This window comes from Cavia porcellus, unplaced genomic scaffold (assembly GCF_034190915.1).
Source record: "Cavia porcellus strain 051 isolate PalLab524CR breed Dunkin Hartley unplaced genomic scaffold, mCavPor4.1 scaffold_2, whole genome shotgun sequence".
Lineage (NCBI taxonomy): Eukaryota > Metazoa > Chordata > Mammalia > Rodentia > Caviidae > Cavia > Cavia porcellus.
In genome coordinates this window covers 65,333,865-65,355,063 of record NW_026947485.1, presented here as the reverse complement: position 1 = coordinate 65,355,063, position 21,199 = coordinate 65,333,865, and the positions used below count along the sequence as shown (strand labels likewise).

At 35.4% G+C, this 21,199-nt stretch overlaps 1 protein-coding gene across 8 annotated transcripts in view; it reads left to right on the top strand.

The window, feature by feature from the left end:
- The window catches only part of Akap9 (A-kinase anchoring protein 9), a 163,484-nt gene that overhangs the window by 81,177 nt on the left and 61,108 nt on the right, over positions 1-21,199 (top strand). For all 8 annotated transcript variants that reach the window (XM_063242911.1, XM_063242921.1, XM_063242902.1 and 5 more), the window contains one exon: positions 5,733-5,965. In XM_063242911.1, coding sequence (XP_063098981.1) covers positions 5,733-5,965 — 233 coding nt within the window. The remainder of the gene's footprint in view (positions 1-5,732; positions 5,966-21,199) is intronic.

The following is a 21,199-nucleotide window of genomic DNA, read 5'->3' as shown; positions in this document are numbered from 1 at the left end:
GAATGATTGTTGAAATGCTGCGAAAAAAGCAGCACACTCACTTGTAGAGCAGTGTGCTCAGTCATAAAAAAGAATAAATTGGTAGTTTTTCTCAAATCTGGAGGATCATGTTTATGTACATTTTCTTTGAAAAGCAGACCTAACAGGACATTTCATCCACTCACCTACTTTCCTTATAGTTATATCTAAATTGTCCAGTATAGCACTACACATTTAAAAACACCAACGTTGGTTTTTCAGTTGTAAGGAATTTTACAGTTCACTTTTGTAAACAGTTATTGTCTAGAAATTATATGTTTTGTGTGTATGTGTACATACGTTTGTATCAAGTTCTTTAAGAGTTATTTGACTGTTGATGGATTAAGAAAGAACAGTATTATGATAACAATTTAAAAAAATCCACGGTAATTCCAGCACTCAGAATGCTGAGGCAAGAGAATCCTTGCAAGTTTGTGACCAGCCTCGGCTACAAAGTGAGCTCAAGGCCAGCCTGAATTGCATAGAGAGATCATGTCTCAAAAAGAGGAAAAAAAAAAAAAAAAAAAAAAAAAAAAAAAAAAACTACAGTGTTTAGAATATTACAGGAGAGATAATTTTGCTGGTATCAGTATCATTGGTTACAACTGTGTACCTTCTGTTTAACTCAATCTTCATGGTTTATTTTTAGTGATGGTATCTTGATCTTACTAATAAAATTATGATAACCCATATATTATAGAAAAGCATATGTCAGACCCATTTTCCATTTTGAGACTATATTTTATTAGTAGAATTTATGATGTAAAACATTCAGTTTTTAAAATGAAAGTGGTGGCTTTAAAATATTGAAAATGTAAAACAAAAAATATTAAAAATGTGCTGCATGTGTAAGAATTTTTTTGGCAATCCTTCATTTTTTCCACTTCTTATTTTTAGTGAAAATACTATCATGAAAGCTAAAATATACTTTTGAATATTTCTTTTTAATATCTTAATGTAATAAAAATGTAATCTATCTGCTTACAAAATGACTTTGCTTTTCAGATTTTTATGTATGACTTTTATTGTGAGACTTGTAATCTGTTTTCTGCCTTCGAGTTTGAACTTGTTTAGATTGTTAACAGTCAAAAAACAAATAACTTATTTGCTGATATTTTCTTATTTGTAAGAGTAAACTGGCTTATGAAACTGACAGGAAATTTTTGAGCCAATGTAAAATCACTTCAACAGGCAAATGTTGGATTAGTTCATAAAAATGAACTCCCCAGGTTGTGATGAAAGAAAATTTCCTTTATACCTGTATGGTGTTAATTAGGCAATGGAATGGTCACTCCAAATTTGGCACATTTAATAAGAAACTGGACTAACTCATATTCAGTAGCTGCATTTTCTGTTTTTAAGATTCTCTCAGAGTGCACTGACCTCTGAATCCTAAGAACCAGAGTATCTTCTCAATACTTGACTGTCTGTCTAGGCACACGATGGCATTGAAGTCTTTACTTTTGAAATCCTTTCATAGCTGTTGGAGTATCTCTCTCCTATTTCTAGTCTTTTCAATATAGCCTCTTTTTTTACTTACGATTTACAGGTGTTTCAACTTTGTTTTTATTCTCTAAGTATTATTTCTAAAGCAAATGTGTCCTTTCTATATTGTTTTTCTCTCATCTTTCTACAAATGACTCCTAAGTCTGTTGACTCAGGTTTTCAACAGTTTACACATCTGCACATATCCAGACTAGTCATTTTTGGACTAGTCATTTTTCATGCCTACCATATATACTTTCTTCTGATTTTTGTAGTATTTCTCTTAGTTAATCTTGTCATTGAAGAAGTATTTAAACTGAAACCTGAAATCATCTTTTATTTCCTGCCCTATTTTATATACACTCATTCTTTCAGCTCCTGTATCTTGCCAACCCACTTCTAACCAAAGGACTTTATTTCATGTCCTCATCACGTCCAATCTGACGTTATTGAAATAGCTTTGTAATCAGTCTTTTTCAGCTTTCCTCTGCATTGTTATAGTTTGCCTCCTGATTTTAGATCTGACATTATCTTCTTGGTAAAAATAATGTATTACTCTTTGCATTGTTCATAGCAAAACCCCAAAGTTTCTGTAAAATCTCAGCCTCTTCACCAGTTGGCTTCAGCCTACTTTCTAGTTACGTTCTTTAAGCTTCTACTTTATCCCCCTTTTCCATGTATATCTGCTCTGTACAGTCTAGAGTCTCCAGCATAGCATTCTTTTTTCTTTGCCTCAATCTCTGGAGCACGAGAAAAAAAAGGTCACTCAAGTGCATTAATTCCTTAAAGATGCTATGTGACATAGGCTTTGTTAGTTTAAGCTGCAACTAAAAACTATTAGTATTTCTTGCTTCCATTACTTCTTCAAAATATTTTCTAGACTATAGTAATTTGATTTACCAAACTTATACTATATATTATACCGTACTTTGTAATAGTTGCAAAATTACGTTGAAGTATTTATAATATTTTAGTCTCAATTGTCAAGGCATTTAGGATTGAGCACATGAAATAATACAGTAAATACTTGTGTAGTTTGCTTTTTATGTGAATAATATGAATACAAAACAAAAATTGTATTAACTGTTAGACTAAGAATTAGAATTAAATAAATTTGTATGTAATGATAGACATTAAAAATCATATTCCAAGCAGTTTTTGACTCTTCAGCTCATAACTTAAAGAAGTGTTTAGTAAATATTGAATTGTCTGAATTCTTTTAAATTTTATTGAAAAAAACTAAAAATTTCATAACAAAATAATAGGAGAATAATGATAGTTAATACATTTAGTATTACTATCTTTAATTACTCAGAGTGCAACATATGGGCATAAAAAACCTTTCCTTTTAGTGAACTAAGAGACACTAGTAGTATAACTAACTTGCATTTTTTTCCTTTTCCCTTCCTTCTTTTCTCCTTTCCTCCAAACTAGTTTCTTTCTCCTTTTAAATAATTTCTTCCCATATAACAACATCTGTTGTACATTTTGGACCTTATTAACTTTCAATTTCTCATACCAGGGAGACAGTATGTTATTTACATTTATGAGTCTGACTTATTTCACTTCTAAGTGCAGTTTCAAGTTGCATCCATTTACCTATAAGTGCCTCAAGTTTATCCTTCTTTGTAGCTGGGTAGCACTGTATTGTATAAAAGACCACATCTTTTTTATCCATCCCTCAGTTGATGTGCATTTGGGTTGTTTCTAAGATATAGCTATTACAAATTGTACTGCTATAAACATGGGTGCTCTGTGGTGTGTCTTTGATTCTTCCAGAAGATACCCAGAAGGGGAATAGCTAGATCAAATGGGACCTCTAATCCTAGTTTTTTGAAGAATGTCTGCACTGATTTCCACAGTGGTTGCACTAGTCTACTTTCCTTTTTCTCCATAGTTCCTCCAGCATTTGTTGTTGGTTGATTTCTCAATGATAGCTGTTCTTTCTGGAGTGAGATAGAATCTCAGTGTTGTTTTAATATGCATTCTCGAATAGCCAATGACGTCAAACAGTTTTTCATATATTTGCTATTTGTATTTCTTCATCTGTGAAGTGTGTATTTATCTCAGATGCCCATTTTTGGATTGGGTCTTTGAACTTGGGTCTTTTTTTTTTTTTTCCAGTTCTTTATGTATTCTGATGAGATCTCAGTTGTTCTTTGAAGTATTTCCTATGTGATCTGGGTTTTATTTATGAACTGTCTGCCTACACTTGTGCCTTCAAGATTTCTACCTACTTTGTCTTCTGGTAGATTTAATGTTTGTTTTAATGTTTAGATCTTTGATCCATTTTGATTTTAGTTTAGTGCATGGTGATAGACATAGATCTAGTTCTAGTCTTTAAGCATGTGGAAAACCAGTTTTTCCAGCACCATTTATTACAGAGGTTATCTTTCTTCCAGTGAGTGTGTTTAGGGTTGTGTCTGCATCTCCTAATCTGTTCCATTGATTCTCAGGTCTGGTTTTTTATTGTTTTGGTTTAGTTTTTTGTTCGTACAATTCTGATTTTTATCGTAGTAGCTTTGTAATACAGTTTCAAATTAGGGATTGTGATGCCCCCTCCCTTGCCTTTGTTGCCCAGAATTGCTTTTGCTATTCTAGGTCTCTTCTGTTTCCAAATGAATTTTAGGAATGTTTTTTCTAGTTGTCTGAGGTATGCTAATGGTATTTTGATCAAGATTTCTTTAAATCTGTATATGAATTTTGGGAGTATATCATTTTCACTTTTTTTTAATGAAACTTGAGCAAGGGGTATTTTTCCATTTTATGATATTCTCTTGTGCCTCGTTTTTCAGAGTACAGTAATTTTTAGAGTATAGATCTTTTATTTACTTTGTTAGATTTAGAATTCAAATCTTTTATCTGAAGATGCATCTGACATCATTATTATATGAGGTTGCAAGAACTCTGTGCACCAGCTTCTTTGCCAAGATGAGTCCTAATTGCTCTTACTGTGAGTGGAAGTATCAAACTGAATATTTAATTTAAGTACCTTGGACATTAAAACTTCCTCTGCTTTGTTAACTGTGTATATTTACCAATAACTAGTATGTACTAATGTAATAAAACAATAGATAATTCATCTTTGGGAAATTTTCTGGTTGAGTTGTGGCATGCTGCCATTGATGATGACTGCATTACAGGGCAGAGATGAATAGCCTATCTTTTTACTTTAGTTTAGAGAAGGCACTTGCAAAGCTAACCTTCTGCCCATATAAATTCAGTTTTCCTGTGTAGGAATTATATAGTGTTGATAATGATACAGTGTCAGTAATTAAATTAGAACTGTTTGTTAGGGGGCTGGGGATTTAGCTCAGCGGCATAAGCACCTGCCTTGCAAGCAGGCAGTCGTGAGTTCGATCCCTGGTACCGATAAAAAAGAAAAAGGAAAAAAAAAAAAGAACTGTTTGTTAGTCTAACCCCATGCCAGTGTACCTCTTACCAAAATAGTAAGCTGTAGATTTATCTTTTCCTTTTTACTGTGTATCCCAAGCAAGTGATGCTGCCCACAGGAGAGCTCAAGAGTCAAAAGGTCTGCTCCAGACAAATACAAGCCCTTACTCTGTTTCTTTCTCTGTACCTGGAACATATCATAGGATCTGTTTCTGTATACCTATTTATGTATTTGTGTTCTTATTACACTGTGAAGTCCTTGAGGATAGGAACCAGGTCTTGTCACCTGTATGTCCCATTACTTAACAAACTACATGGTGGACATGTTAAGTGTCTATTAAAAGTTGTCTTAAAAGTTTTTATCAGACCTGTTCTCCCTGTGTTTGGGAGGCTGAGGCAGGAGGATAGCTGTGAGTTTGAAGCTAGCCTGAACTACATGGTGACTTCAAGGCCATCCCTAGACTATATTAATGAGACTCTGTCTTTAAAAAACAAGGAAAAAAGTTTCTCTCAGGCAGGGAGTACAGCTTAGTTGGTAGCCTGCTTTTGATCCCCAGCACCCTCAAAAAATTTCATAAAAAAAATACCAAATACCCAAATACTATTTTTTATAGTCTTACTAGCATAGCATTATCCCTCTCATTCCTTCTTATTTAGTTACTCAGTAGTATTACATTGTATATGTACATATTTTACTTGTTTTGTTGCAATGCTGTTATTAAAAAACCGTATAATATTAATACTTACAAATTTTAATTAGGGTTGATTTTGTACTTTACAGTATTATAATCATTAGTTAAAACTGAGTGATGCCTTTAACATAGCTGTTATTCCAGTTACAGATGAATCCATACCCTCTTATCCTGGAAGTGACATGCCAAGGAATGACAGTAGCGTGTGGTCAAAGGTACCTGAGGAAGAAACAGACCTGTCACAGCGACTTGTAAGGAGTGGTTTTGTGGAAACTGAGATAGACCCTGAAAATGAAGAGCTTATGCTGAACATTAGCTCTCGACTACAAGCAGCAGTTGAAAAACTTCTAGAAGCAATAAGTGAAACAAGTAGTCAGGTAACCTCCTTAATTTGCAAGTATCTACTGAGTTTGAAGCAGATATGCTTTTATACCATGGGGTGATTAAATGTTTCTGTCTGCTGTCCCACAGAAATTCAGTTAATTGTATTTAAGACAGTTGGTCCTGATCATGTTTTCATGTCATGTAATGCATTAATGGACTTTTCCACTTTGAAAATTCAGTGTTTTTCTTAGTTACTTCCCTTGTTGCTGAGACAAAATACCTAGTACCAAAGCTGAAGGAGAAAAGTTTTGGCTCACAGTTTGTAGAAGTAGCAGTTCATAGTTCATAATGGGTAGAAAACAGGGGGACACTTAACATGAAATTATTCAATATGGCATGTTTTTGCGATAGCAATATCTATTGATTGTAGCACCTGTGACAAATATTGTTAAACATTTTGCATTTTAATACCAGGTTTATTTACTTTAAGGATTAAGTTATTGATAATAGGCTGTTTCTTGAGTAAATGATGCTTAAAAGGATTTATTAATTACCTATTATTTTGGTCAGCATCATTATCAACTTTTTTTTTTTTGGTAACTTGTTACTAACATTCAGTGAGGAAAGCATTATCAAAACAATATATATATCCAATGAAATATTTGTCTTCCATGTAGTCTTCAGATATAATATTTAACTAGAATTTTCCCCAAGTTTATTCTTCTAAATAAAATTTTAAAATTAAGAAACAAAAAAGGTTGTTTATTTTGTAGACAATCAAAATCCTATTTGAGATAGAGTGTAAATGATACTTTGAAGAGCAGAAGAATTCAGAATTACCACATTATAGTGAGAATTCTTTAATCAGCCAGGGAAATATATATCTGCTGCTGCATTTCTAGACTATAACTTGATTGACTTGCCAGAAATAGAATTCTAATGATATAACACATAGTTAGCTAACAAAAGAAATTGCCATCCTTTCTTTGTTTTTCTGGAGCTTTCATTCATAGCATGTATATATTATTGAGTGCTTCTACTGCTGTAATTCAAAATCTCTTTCAGTATCACAGATAACTAAAAGACTTGTAATGCTCTTAAAAACTCAACCATTTTTATATTTACTCATAGTTGAAAGATTGTCTTGATTAGTGCAAATAGCAATGGTGGCCCATCTTTCTTTATAATCCTGAAGAAGCATTTTTCGTTACTAACATCCTAAATGCTATTAAGAAGATGACACCAATAAAAACAAGCTCCAGCTATTCATAGTGATACATGAGGGCACCACTCAGAAGGCTGAAGCTAGTGAATTTGAAATTTGAGGCCATCCTGGACTATTTAGAGAGATCCTGTTACAAAGTTAAATTTTTTAAAAAGGGGCAGGGGAGGGGGGGATGTGGAGCTTAGCACTCCCTAGCAGTACCACAAAGAAAAATTTTAACACCAAAAATCAAACAAAAACCTAGCTTCATTTGTCTTATAACTAGGCATTAAATCATACCCTTAGATCAAAGGACTAATGTTTTTTCTTCAACCTAAGGTTCAGAAGACTTAAAACATAAATGCTGTATCACAAGATGAAATTCCATATCTAATGAAAGAAAATACACATTTTCTACCAACACTTACATTTTTTTGTCTTTTCTAATTACCCTAAATTCTGGGTTGACCATATAAATTACTTTTACAGTATGCCAAGTCAACTGAATTAATTCTGATATTTTCATTGGTCCTTGTTAAGCACTCTTAAAGCTTCAGTGTATACACATTGTATTTACCCATTTTATCCAGGAACTCTTCATATATTAGAAATTACTCTTTACTAAATTACTACAGGATAGTTTTTTTTAATTTTAGTTTTGGATTTCTCTTTATTTCAGCTATATTATTAATATTAGTACTTTGTGTCTTTTTCCTTTTTATCGGTACCAGGGATCGAACCCATGACTGCCTGCTTGCAAGGCAGGCGCTTATGCCTCTGAGCTAAATCCCCAACCCCCGTTGTGTCTTTTTATACCATGAAAATAACTGTTACTACTTTTTGGCCGATGATTAAATACTATTGACCTGAATGTTGATCAGTGTTGTTTTTTTGTTTTGTTTCTGTTTTTTGTTTTTGTTTTTTTTTACAGGTAAAACTAATTTTAGTAATTGTTTAGTTCAGTATGTTAAAGATACTATCATTTTGTTTGTTTGTTTGTTTTGTCTTTTTGAGGCGGGGTCTCGCTATGCAGTTCAGGCTGGCCTTGAGCTCACTTTGTAGCCCAGGCTGGTCTTGAACTTGAAACGATCCTCCTGTTTCAGCCTCCCGAATGCTGGGATTACAGGCATGAGCCATCACGCCCGGCTAAGATACTATCATTTTAACAAGAAAATGATTTTAAACAATTTTATGGAGAGTGGGATTGAACTTAGGGCCATTGCTCTGAAGTATACATTGACAGCTTTTTTAAAAAAGTTTTTAAAAGTTATTTTAAAAGAGATAAAGCAATAAAACAGAACAATATTGAGTTTCAAAACTAAACAGAAGGAAATCCCCCACAGTTCCTATATTGTATATTATTATCCTCTGAATAGATCCTCAGACTACCAGCCTTAGGCCTGCAAAATCAGTCGAACAGTATAACAATTAAGTTGTTTTTTTACTTCAGTAGCTATCATCTCAGTCTGTATTTCTCCGAATTAGCCAGTTGCTTCTGGGAGAGGGGGGACTGGGCTCTTGTGGTCTCCCAGCATGCATGCTGACTGGCTCACAGAAGGGGGTTGATTTTTGGGTTCTCCTCCCTGCCAGTATGGCTGCCATTGGCTCCCAGGAGGGCATTGGCTTCTTGATTCTCCTCCTAGTCCACAGCTGCTGCTGGCTCACTGGAGGGCTTTGAAGTCTTATCACTGTTAATCTTGTTGCTATTAATTTACTCCATTGTAAAGTATAGGCAGCCTAACTAATGTAATAAAGTATTTATCTTTTGATAAGCACCATGAAGAAATGTAAATAACTCTCACATGATCAGCAGTTCCTGCAGGCAGTGAGAGAAAAACTTACCCATAATCACTGGTACTGCCCACAGTCAAGTGTGCGGGATCTGTCTCTATTCTCAGGCTTGTAACAACTATTTTTTACATTACCAGATACTCTGGTACAGTACTGTGACGGTGGCATTTTCTAGATTATTTTCGGTTAAATACTAAGTTAGCATGACTGTTTAGCCTTAATTCTGTTGCTCAGCTCTAAATATCACTAAACAAAACATAGAAGCTTGATGTAGAGCATGCCAGGGATATTTCAAAGCACAGCCCCAGAACTAGCAGTACATTATCACTTGATAACTTATTCCAAGTGTGAATTTTCAGACCCTGTCCCAAAACTTCTGAGTATTGGTATCTAGAAACCTGTGTTTTAAGAAGCCCTTTAGGTGACTCTGATGTACCCACTGACCTAGAGATGGTTAGTATTGTGTTCATGTTACTCAGCCTTACTTTTGCAGTCCTTTTTTTTTTATCTATTATATAAAAGGTTGCATTAGTTGTGGACATTAAGTATACAAAATTACAAAACTGAGGTACTTTTAAGTGAACTATATTTTAAAGAAGAGATGCTTTGTGAAACTTCAGGGTGAATGTAGTTCAGTTATTTGTAAGTATGGATTGATGTTTAAAACCATGACTTCTGCAGAATATGCTCATAAATAACTACATGATTTTGACCTTGATGAATATTTTTGTCAGGTAGATTGACACAAACATAATGTCTGGTATCTTTGTGAAATAACTAGTATTTCATTTTCCTCTTAAATGTGTCATCATATGGCTCTTCCTCATAATAAAACGTTCTCTTTAACCATGAGAGAGCTACAAGGCATTGCTGATATCTTGATGCTTATCACAAAAGACAAAATTATGCAAACAGCTATGTACAAATTACTCTGAACAGAGAGAGAAGAGCACCGTCTGTGGTTTAGGGTAAAACATGGACCACATAAAATCTAATATGGAACTTAATACTTGAAAAAAGTTTCTTATTCAGATTTTAAATATTATTTTTAAAATTAATTTTATGGTACATTTTAGATGTATATAATGATAACACTCGTAGGGAATTTGTGCCTGTATATAATACATCTTGGTTCTTATTTTACCTGTTTCTCTCCTTATTTACAAAAGCTTTGTTCCAATTTTTCCTTCTCTTTTTTCTTTCCCACCCTTAATCCTAGCAGCCTTGGGCTGGAGATTTAGCTCGGTGGCATAAGCGCCTGCCTTGCAAGCAGGCAGACGTGAGTTCAATCCCCGGTACCAATAAAAAGGAAAAAGACAAAAAAAAAAAAAAATCCTAGCAGCCTTAACCCTAGTATTGTACCATGAATGAATCACACATTCTAGATGCATCCCTCACTGAAAAATCCTCACCTAATGACTGCACGAGGCTTTAGGGGGACATCTAAACACAAGCCATAACGATGTCTGTTATGCATTTTGGTCTTTATGTGCCTTTCCAGTTTTTTACACCAGGGAAACTGTGTGATATTTAAACATGAGTGTCTCATTTATTTTACTTGAGGATGGTCTCAAGATGTATCTATTTACCTAGAAATATCTCAAGTTTATCCTTCTTTGTGGCACAATAGTACTACATGGTATGAAAAACCACATCATCTTTATCCATTGTCAGTTGATAGGCATTTGGGCAGTTTCTAGAATTTAGCTATTACAAATTATACTGCTACAAACATGGTGTGCATGCATCACTGTGGTATGATGCTTTTAATTCTTTCAGAAAGATACCAAAAAGATATTCATGGGTTGAATGGAACCTCTAGTTTTAGTTTTTTAAGGAATCTCCACACTGATTTCCGTATGATATACACTCCCCAGCAACAATGGTGAAGTGTTCCTTTTTCCCCAGGGTCTACCAGCATTTGTTATTGGTTGATTTCTTCATGGTAGTCATTCAGTGACATGGAATATGAGTGTTTAGTTTGCATCTCTCAAATGACCAGTGATGTTGAACATTTTTTCATGTATTTTATTACTGTTTCTATTTCTTCATCTGAGAGCTGTCTCTCCATTTGAGACACCCATTTTTGGATTGGGTCTTTAAATTTGGGGGTTCTTCGAGGCTGGGAATTTAGTTCAGTGGTGTAAAGCACTTACTTGGCAGACATGAGGTCATGAGTTTGATCCCCGGTATCAAAAAAAAAACAAAACCAAATTTTAAATTTGGGAGTTCTGATTTTTTTAGTTCTTCATATGCTTTAGATAATCAGCTCTTTGAGGAACAGCTGGCAATTTTTTTTCCTGCTGTGTGGGTTTTCTTCTATTGATGGTTTCTCTTCCTTTGCAAAAGCTTTTTAGTAAGATGAGATAGATTCCAGTTGTTGATTCTTTGTGATTCCTGTGTGATCAGGGATTTCTTCATTAGCTTTTATATACACCTATGTCTTCAAGAGTTGTATATATTATATCTCCCAGCAGCTTTAATACTTCGATTTTAATATTTAGATCTTGGATTTACATCAATTTTGATTGAATGCAATATGAGAAATGAGTATCTATTTGTAATTTTTGCATATGGAAAGCCAGTTTTTTTTTTTTAACACAGTTTTTTCCCCCAAGCACCATTTGTTAAAGAGGGTATTTTTCTTCCAGTGAAGGTGTTTGACCCCTTTGTCAAAAATGCAGTAGCGCCTGCCTTGCAAGCAGGTAGTCGTGAGTTCGATCCCCGGTACTGATAAAAAGGAAAAAGACAAAAAAAAATGCAATGGCTAAGTATGTTTGAAGTTGCTTATATATTTTCTATTGTCTTCCGTTGATCCGAGTATCTGTTTTTTTGCAAATACCATGCTGTTTTTATCACTGTAGCTTTGTAGCATAATTTCAAGTCAGGGGTTCTGATACCCTTGACTGACCTTTGTTACTCAGAATTACTTTTGCTATTCCAGGTCTCTTCTGGTTCCAAGTAAACTTCAAGTTATTTCTCTAATTCTGTGAGGTATGTTGTTGGTATTTTGATTGGAATTGCATTAAATCTTTATAAAAGTGTTATTTATACAGATTTATAAAGAAAATGTTTCTGTATAACATTTTCACTATACTGGTTCTTTCTACCAAAGAGTAAAGGATAGCTTTTCATTTTCTGATACCCTCTTCAACCTCCTTTTTCAGAGAACTATAATTTTCAATGGAAAGATCTTTTGATTCCTAGATATTTCTTGTTGTTTGTTTGTGCTATTATGGAAGATGTGGTTTCTCTCGTTTCCCTGTCATTAACTTTTTTATTTGTGTAAAAGAATACTACTTTCAGTTCTTGTCCATTTAGTATGATGTTGGCTATTTGTTTCTCACAGGTGACTTTTTTCAAATTGAGGTAAAGACTATCTATTCCAATTTTGGAATGTTTTGGTCATGAATGGGTGTTGACTTTTGTGCAATGCCTTTTCTGCACTTATAGAAATGATCATGTGATTCTTATCTTTGGCTCTATTGATAAGGTGGGTTTCATTTATTGTTTTGCATATATTGAACCATCCCTGCATCCCTGGGATGAATCCCACTTGGTCATGTTATATAATCTTCTTGATAATTTTTTACATTCTGTTTGCCAGTATCTTATTGAGGACTTTTTCATCTGTGTTCATTAAGGAATTTGGCTTGTAGTTCTCTTTTTTGGTTGGATACTTTTTGGATTTGGTATAACCCTAATGCTTGCTTCTAGTAATGAGTTTAAGAGTATTGCTTCCCTTTGAGTTTTATTAAAAAGTTTAAAGTATATATGCATTAGATTTCTCTAAATTTCTTTTTTTTATTTTTTATTTTTTTTAATTTTATTTAAAAGGAAAAAGAGAAAAAACAAAACAAAACAAAGCGGTGTAAGGGTACAAGTAATACAGAACTACAAAAAAAAAAACAGTAAGAAATTACCAGTTAATAGATTACATATTATCATCTTAGAGATAGTTGCTCAAATCACAGTATCAAAGCATACAAAGTGGACATTCAAACAGTGAGACTGCAAACAGTTGTGTTCAATGATCCAACCAAAAACATTAATATGGTCAGCTATTTAGCACCCCTAAACACACTTGCTGTTGTATCCTTTAGAGCTCTTTTTTTCCCTCTCTTTTTTACAACAAAATTTATACATTTTGGTTTTTATTACTCCTTAGTTCTTATTACTTTTTGGGGGGGGGGAGAATAAAGTCAAATATGGCAAAACAAAGCTGTCAGTCAAAACCAAGGATAGACATAGCACATGATGTAAAACAGAGTACAAAGTTATCAACAATGGTTATCAACAATGTCTCTTGTTTCCTTAAAAAGAATTGTCTGTCTCATTAGATATTATAAAGTTGAACAAAGCAGTAGAGAACAAGACCAATAAAACTTAAGCATTGTAAACATTACAGGACTTCCAAAGGAGACAATAGTCAAACCAAAATGGGCATCTTAGTGAATCTTATTGCCTTCAAAGCAGTTGCCTATACCCTCAAACTTGATACTACCATACAGAATGGAACAGAGTCTAATCAGTCAAAACAAGATCGTGGGAGTATTACAGGACTTCAAAACAAGTTAATAGGAAATCAAAAAAAGTTACTATTATATATCCTGCTAATTTTTAAAAATTTTCCCCTTAATTAAAAAAACATAAAAAATAACTAACTTTTTTTAATGAATAAGGGAGAGATTGAGATAAAACAGGACATAACAATATAACAATACAGGTGAAAGCATGACTGTTTCAGCAACCTAGTGCTTCACCACCAAATAACCCGACTTAATAGTAGTTACTATAGTGTCTGTCTTTTTCCTTGAAATATTTGAATAAAACTTCATATACTCTAGCTTCAAATATTTTCATATCAAGAAGCCCAGAATAAAGCCTTTCCAATTAATAAGTGAAAACTTTATAAGGCTTCAAGGCCACATAATGGGGAATCATGATTACCACATACTTTTATATATTTGAATCATTACTTACATTAGGGAAACTATTCGGTATTCACACATGTGAGATTGATTTATTTCACTTATGAGTATGGTCTCAAACTGCGCCCATTTATTGATAAATATCTCAATGTGATCCTTCTTTATAGCTGAATAATACTCCATTGTATAGAAATACCACAACTTTTTTATCCATTCCTCAGTTGATGGACACTTGGGCTGTTTCCAAGATCTGGCAATTACAAATTGTGCTGCTATAAACATAGGTGCGAATATACCACTGTGGTATGATGCTTTCTATTCTTCTGGGAATATACCTAGAAGTGGAATAGCTGGAACAAATGGGACTTCCAATCCCAGCTTTTTGAGAAATCTCCAGACTGACCTCCACAAAGGCTGCACCAGTCTACACTCCCACCAACAGTGTAGGAGAGTTCCTTTTTCCCCACAGCCTCTCCAGCATTTGTTGTTGTTGATTTTCTTGATCCTGGCCATTCTTTCAGGAGTGAGATGGTATTTCAGTCTGGTTTTAATTTGCATTTCTCTAATGACCAGTGATGATGAACATTTTTTCATGTATTTATTTGCCATTTGCATTTCTTTATCTGAGAAGTGCGTATTCATCTCAGATGCCCATTTCTGGATTGGATCTTTGAATTTTGGGGGTCTGAGTTTTTTAAATTCTTTTTTTTTTTTAATTTTATTTAAGGAGAAAAGAAAAAAAAAAACAGTGAAAGGGTACAAGTTATACAGACCCACAGAAAAAAAAATGAACAGTAGGAAATCACTACTTAATGGACTACATATTGCCATCTTAGAAATAATTGTTCAAGTCACAAAATTAAAGCTTGTAGAGTGGACATTCCAACAATGATACTGCAAACAGTTCTGTTCAATGATCCAATAAAACTCTGTGATATCATTTTCTATCTTATACACTTAAATATACATGCAGTTATATAGTTTAGAGCACTTTCTTTTCCTCTCTTTTGTACAATGACTATTACACATTTTGGGTTTCATCGCTCCCACAGTTCTCATTGCTTTTTTGGAAGAGAGTAAAACCAAATGTGACATAACAGAACAGAATCGGTCAAGTCAAAAGGGTGGACACAATAGACAATGCAAAAACACAACACAAGGTGATCAAGAGTGGCTACCACAATGCCTCCCGCCATCTCCAATAGAATTGCCTACATCATTAGTTACAATACAATTGAACAAAACAGTAAAGAACAAAACCGACAAAACCAAACCATTGGAGACATTGTAGGTCTTCAAAAGTAGATAAAAGTCAACGAGAATGGGCGTTATAATAAATCTCATTATCTTCACAGCTGATGCCTAAACTTTCGAACCTGATACTATCCAGCAAAACAGAATAGGGGAACATCAGTCAAAAACAAGATGGTGAGAGTAATACAGGGCTTCAAATCGAGATAATAGAAAGTCAAAGTGGGTTACTATAATATATCCTGCTATTTTTTTCCCTTTAATTAAACAGATAAAAATAAAAAAGTAAATAATGGAGTGGAGATTGGGATAAAAGAGGGCATAACAGCGAAACAGCGCAGATCAAAACATAACCATTTAAGCAGAATAATGTTTCACCACCAGATAATTCCGACCCAAAAGTAATTACCATATTGACTCTTTCCTTGAAGTCCTTGAGTACAACTTCATATACTGTAGCATTAAGTATATCAAAACAATGTAAAACCATTTAAGAGAATGACAGCATTGCAGAGTACTTAGAATCGACTAACAGAAAATGAACAATGGTTTCTGTATAATCTCCTTGTCTTTAAAAGGTTTTTGCTTATACTATCGTACATAATAAAATCCAATAAGATACAACCTATTTAGACCATTGGAGACAGAAGAACAAAAGCTAGATGAGACTTCAGAACAAGATGATACTAAATCAGTATTACCTATTAAGATGTCATTTTCTCCAAAATAGCTGTTCCTATCATCCAATCTTCTCTGTCTCATTTCTGTTGAGCTCTTTTTCTGTCAATAGCTGTCAGTTTGTCTTCTTCATTTTGTTCTCTGCTCCATTCGTTGTGGCCTCCCCGCCACTATTTCTGGGTTCTTTGTATTTTTCTTTTTTTAGAATATCCTGCAATACTTTTTGTAGAGTTAAATTGGTGGTTGCAAATTCCCCCAGTTCCTCTTTATCCTGGAAGCACCTTGTTTTTCCATCAATTTCCAGGGACAGTTGTGCAGGATATCTCAATCTTGGCTGGAGATTATTGTCTTTCAAAGCTTGAATTATTGGGGCTGGGGATTTAGCTCAGCAGCATAAGAGCCTGCCTTGCAAGCAGGCAGTCGTGAGTTCAATCCCCGGTACCGATAAAAATGAAAAAGACCAAAAAAAAAAAAAAAAAAAAAAAAAAAGAAAAGCTTGAATTATTTCCCCCCACGCTCTTCGTGATTTGATGGTTTGTGCAGAGAAATTTGCTGTAATTCTGATGGGTGTTCCCTTGTAAGTGGTCTGTTTCTTGTCTCTGACAGCTTTTAATATTCTGTTCTTGTATTGAATTTCTGGAATTTTTATTATTATATGCCTGGGTGTTGCCCTGTTTGGGTTGTAGGTAGCTGGGGTCCTGTATGCCTGATACATCTGAGTATCTTTACCTTTTGCTAAATTAGGAAAATTCTCCTGGATTATTTCTGTGAGTAGCTTTTGTAGTTCACTTGTTTGTGTCCCTACTTCTTCTTTTATGTTCTTAATCCTTAAGTTATGGCTCCTCTTATCATCTTCTTGTCTTTGTATTATTGCTGTTTGTTTCTTTGTTATTTTTAAGAAGTTTTTCATTTCATTCTCCCATATTACAAGTCTGTCCTCCAGTTCAGATAGTCTGTCCTTAGTTTCTTTCAAGCTGTTATGCCAGTCTTGGATAGACTTCTTAGTTTCTTGATAGTCCCTTTGAACCTGCTTCATGTACTCTATACTTTCTCTGTTTTCTCCATCAAACAATTCTCCCCTCTTTTTCTGTTCTTCCATTCCACCATCTGTTTTTTCCTGGGTGGTGCTTAGCATTTCTCTAACTATTCTGCATACTTCTAGCTTCAGGTCGTTGATAACTTCATTCCTGAATTGGTCTATGAGGCTCTCTATATGGTGCTTTATGTCTATTGGTGCGGTGTCCGCTATTGCCTGTTTCTCAGAATTGGGGGCCGAAGAGCCTTTCTTGTTGCTGCTTTTTCCCATATTCTCTGTTCCTTATATATGCAAGCTTACATAGGAGGCCCAGCTTCCCTCCCTGTCAGCCACAGCCTGATCAAATTGCGCTGGCTAGGTGTTCCCGCCCACCGCAGCGCACCAGGGAGTTAGGGACTAGGCAGCCTACGTGGGAGTCACCCCTCCGGGCCACCGTCAGGCTCTGGGATCTGGGTTGGGCCAGCCTACTGAGTCCGCCGGCAGCGTCACGCAGGCCAGGCACTTTTCACCAATCCCATCCAAGAGGGGAATGTGTGGCTGGAGTCACCACTGCGCCCTGCTCCCGCAGGACTGCCCGAGCCCAGAAAGTCCTCCGCTGGAGTCAAACTGTGGTAGAGTGTCAGTTTCTCTCACTCACCTCACCAAAATCAGTGTACGCCTCCCTGTCCATCCTGTTTTCGACTAGGTTCGCAGACTCCTGTTCTCAGAGCTTCTGCACGTCTCTCTCCTTGCCGAGCTGATGTAGAGGCAGCCAGCCGCGGTGCGGCGGGAAAACCAAATCGCGGCTTCCAATGGTGCGGGGTCTAGCCTCCACACCGAGGCTTTTCCGTTCCTGTTTTAGCACCAGGACTGCATTCCAAGTTGGTTTCTCTCAGCCCAGTTTGTTCCTGAGTCAGCAGAGCATATCTCTACCAGCTTATGTCTCCTTAGTCCGCACCATTCCTGACTTCTGAACCAAGCCTTTCAGAGAGCCTCTGTAGTATCTGCTATCTGTCCGCCATGTTCTCCCGGAACCCTTAAATTCTTTATATGTTTTAGACAAGAGCCCCTTGTCTGAGAGAGAGTTCACTAAAATCTTTTCCCAGTTTGTGGGTTTTCTTTTCACTATGCTGGAGATTTCTTTTGACATGCAGAAACTTTTTAATAAGAAGTGGTCCCAATTATTGATTCTGGGAAGTATTTCCCGTGCGGTTTGAGTCCTGTTCATGAATTCTCTACCTACTCCTGTCTTCGAGGTTTCTACCCAATTTGTCTTCCAGTAGATTTAATGTTTCTGTTTTAATTTTCAGATCTTTGACCCATTTAGATTTTAATTTAGTACATGGTGATAGACATGGCAAATGGAGAGCCAGTTTTTCCAGCACCATTTATTAAAGAGACTGTCGTTCTTCCAGTGAACCTGCTTGGCTCCTTTATCAAAGATAAGGTGGTTGAGTGTGTTTGTAGTTGTGATTTCTCTAAATTTCTTACAGAATTCAACAGCAACTCCATTGAAGTCTGGGTTTTTCATTGTTAATTGGTTTTTAATTATATCTTCAATTTCATTGACTGATACTGGGTTATTTATACTTTAATATCTGGTTGATCATTCTTGTTAATTGATAAGTATCTAGGAATCTGTCCACTCCTATGTTTTCCGTCTTATTAGAATAAAGGTACTTACAGTACACATTAATGATTTTCTGGTTTTCTGCAGGATCTGTTGTGATTTCACCCTTTTATTCCTAATGGCATGGACTTGAGTCTTTTCTTTCCATTTTTTTGATAAAATAGGTTGAGGGTTTGTCAGTTTTATTTAATCTTCCAAAGAACCAACTCTTACATTGAGCAATTCTTGTATTGTTTCTTTAGTCTCCTTTGCCTTGATTTCTGCACTAATCATTATAATTTCTGCCTTGTATGAGCTTCGGTTTTGACTTGCTCTTCTTTTATTAGGAGCTTGAGATTCAACATTCAACGGAATTATTTATTTGCGTTCATCCTGTTTTTCTGATGTGAATATTTCCTGCTATAAATTTCCCCCATACAACTAAGTTCCAGTATGTTGTATTGGCATTATCATTTGACTGCAGAATCTTTCCAGTTTCTTCTTTAATTTCATCTGTGACCTATATTTTATTCAGGAGGGTGTTCTTTAACTTCAATATGTTTATGAATTTTTTGTGGTCACTTTTGCCATTGATTCCCAGTTTTATTACACTGTAGTCTGATAATATGCATGGGATAATTTCTGTCCTTTTCTGTTTACTTCAGCATGTTCTAAGAGGTATTATGTGGTCTATTTGGGAAAACATCCTGTGTATAGCTGAGAAAAATGTGTATTCTGATGCTGTGAAATGAACACTGTATACATTTACTAAGTGCATTTTTTGAAAAATTTGGTTTAGCTCTGATATTTTTTTGAATTTTTTTGTCTAGTTGATTTATGTAATTGTCACAAGGGGGTATTGAGGTCCTCCAATACAATTGTATTAGTGGTTATTTTGATTTTTCCTGTTTGCTAATATTTGTGTTATATATCAGATACACTGGTACTTAATGCATGCATATTTATGATTGTTATCTCATCCTCTTAGATTGTTCGTTTAACAAGGATGTAGTGACCTTCTTTGTCTCTCTTTATCAGTCCCAGGTTGTAATTCACTTTGTCTGCAAAAAGAACAGCTACCCCTGGTTTTTTGGGTTTTGAGTCTTTGTAAAATCCTACCTCTTCATTTTATTGGGGATGAAAAGTTGCTGCCTAATTGGTCTACTTCTTGTTTCTTGACACTGCGTATACTATTGTTTTTAACCTCAGGAAATTTCATTCTTGGCATAGAATGAAGAAAAACTGATTAAAATAACTGTCACCTTGACTAAAGTAGAAAATCAGTAATAACAATAGCATCAAATACACTCTAGAAAATGACAAACTGTGGTAACTATTAATTTGCTACCTTTAACCCTGTGAACAGGATTTGTTGTTATATAACCAAATCTAAAACAAATTTCAGAGTTATATACAGTGAATATGCCCTCAATATGATGATTTTTAAAAGAATTAAAAAATAGAGATGTAGAACAAGAAAAAGGAATTAGAAGCAAAGCTAGAGGACAAAGGAAGCTTTGGGAACTGGTGAAGAAGATAGAAGGGAAAAGAAGAAGAAACAAACCATCGGCCAACACAGCAACCCCCAAAACTAGAAGCAATGTTCTCTGTCTTATAAAAACAAGAACAAATAAGAAAAAGAGAAATAAATTGAAAAATAAAAAAATGAATTAAAGCAGAGAAAAAAAATATCCACCTCAGGTTATATCTCTGTTGTCACTGGTTGATGGGGGTGGGGGGACAGAATGCATATCTATATTGATTCATCCCAGCAAGCCAGTGCAATTAGAATTTTGACAGTGGTGGATAATCCTAACAAACCTGGGCTTTTAGTTCCACTGAAGTTCTGGCTGTGAGGCTGAACTCAGTTTTTTCTTTCCACATCCCACTTTGCATACTTCCTACTGTCTTGAATTTGGCTCCCTGACCTCCTGGCAGCTCGAACTTGACGGCGCTTCATCCTGACACTTGGAGCCTCCAGATGAGACCAACTCACAGCTAGTCAGAGTTCTGATTTCTTTTGGCCCCTTTCCATAATGGCTACCATCCAGTTGCCGTGGGGGTGGGTCTCAACCCTAATCACTCACCATCCACCACAGTCTATAGCATCCACTGCCCCATTCCATTGTTGTGTTTCTCTGTGGAGGTCTCTGGGCAGTCACCAAGCCTCTATAGGTTCAAGCCACCCCTCCCACACTGCAAGCCAGGTTTCACGGAAGAAGCACTGATGCCACCTCCCTCTTCTGCATTGTGGTCCCTGTCTTTGCTTGCCCCATGGGCTCCAATTCTTGTTTCAGATCCTTGCTGGGTCCTTGCTGGGTCCACTCACTCTTGCTTCTCTTCATCAAATTGTTAGATTCTGGCCTGTAGATTCCAAATATACGAGAGGGTATTTCTGTGATACTCATCATTTTCCATCTTGCCAGAAGTCTAATAACTATTACATGACAGTTATTCTATGTGTTGGAAACACAGCAGTAAACAAAATGGACAAAGTCCCTGCTCACAAGAGCTTTTGGTTTAACAGTAGGAGCCAATAGTGACTAGACACGTAGTATATCAGATGGTGATAACTACTTTAAAGAACAAATTAATAGAGGGAAAATATAGATTATGGTAGAAGAATGGAAGGTCTTTTATAGGAAAATTAGGGAAGGGGCTCTCATAATGTGAGATATAAGTCTATTAAAGAAAATGCAGGACACTATACCACATAGGTAAGTGAGCAATGTTCAGGCAGACAGACAGCAAGTGCAAAGGCCATGAGGCATGGTTGACAGATGGGCCAGTGCAGCCAGAGCAAGGTGT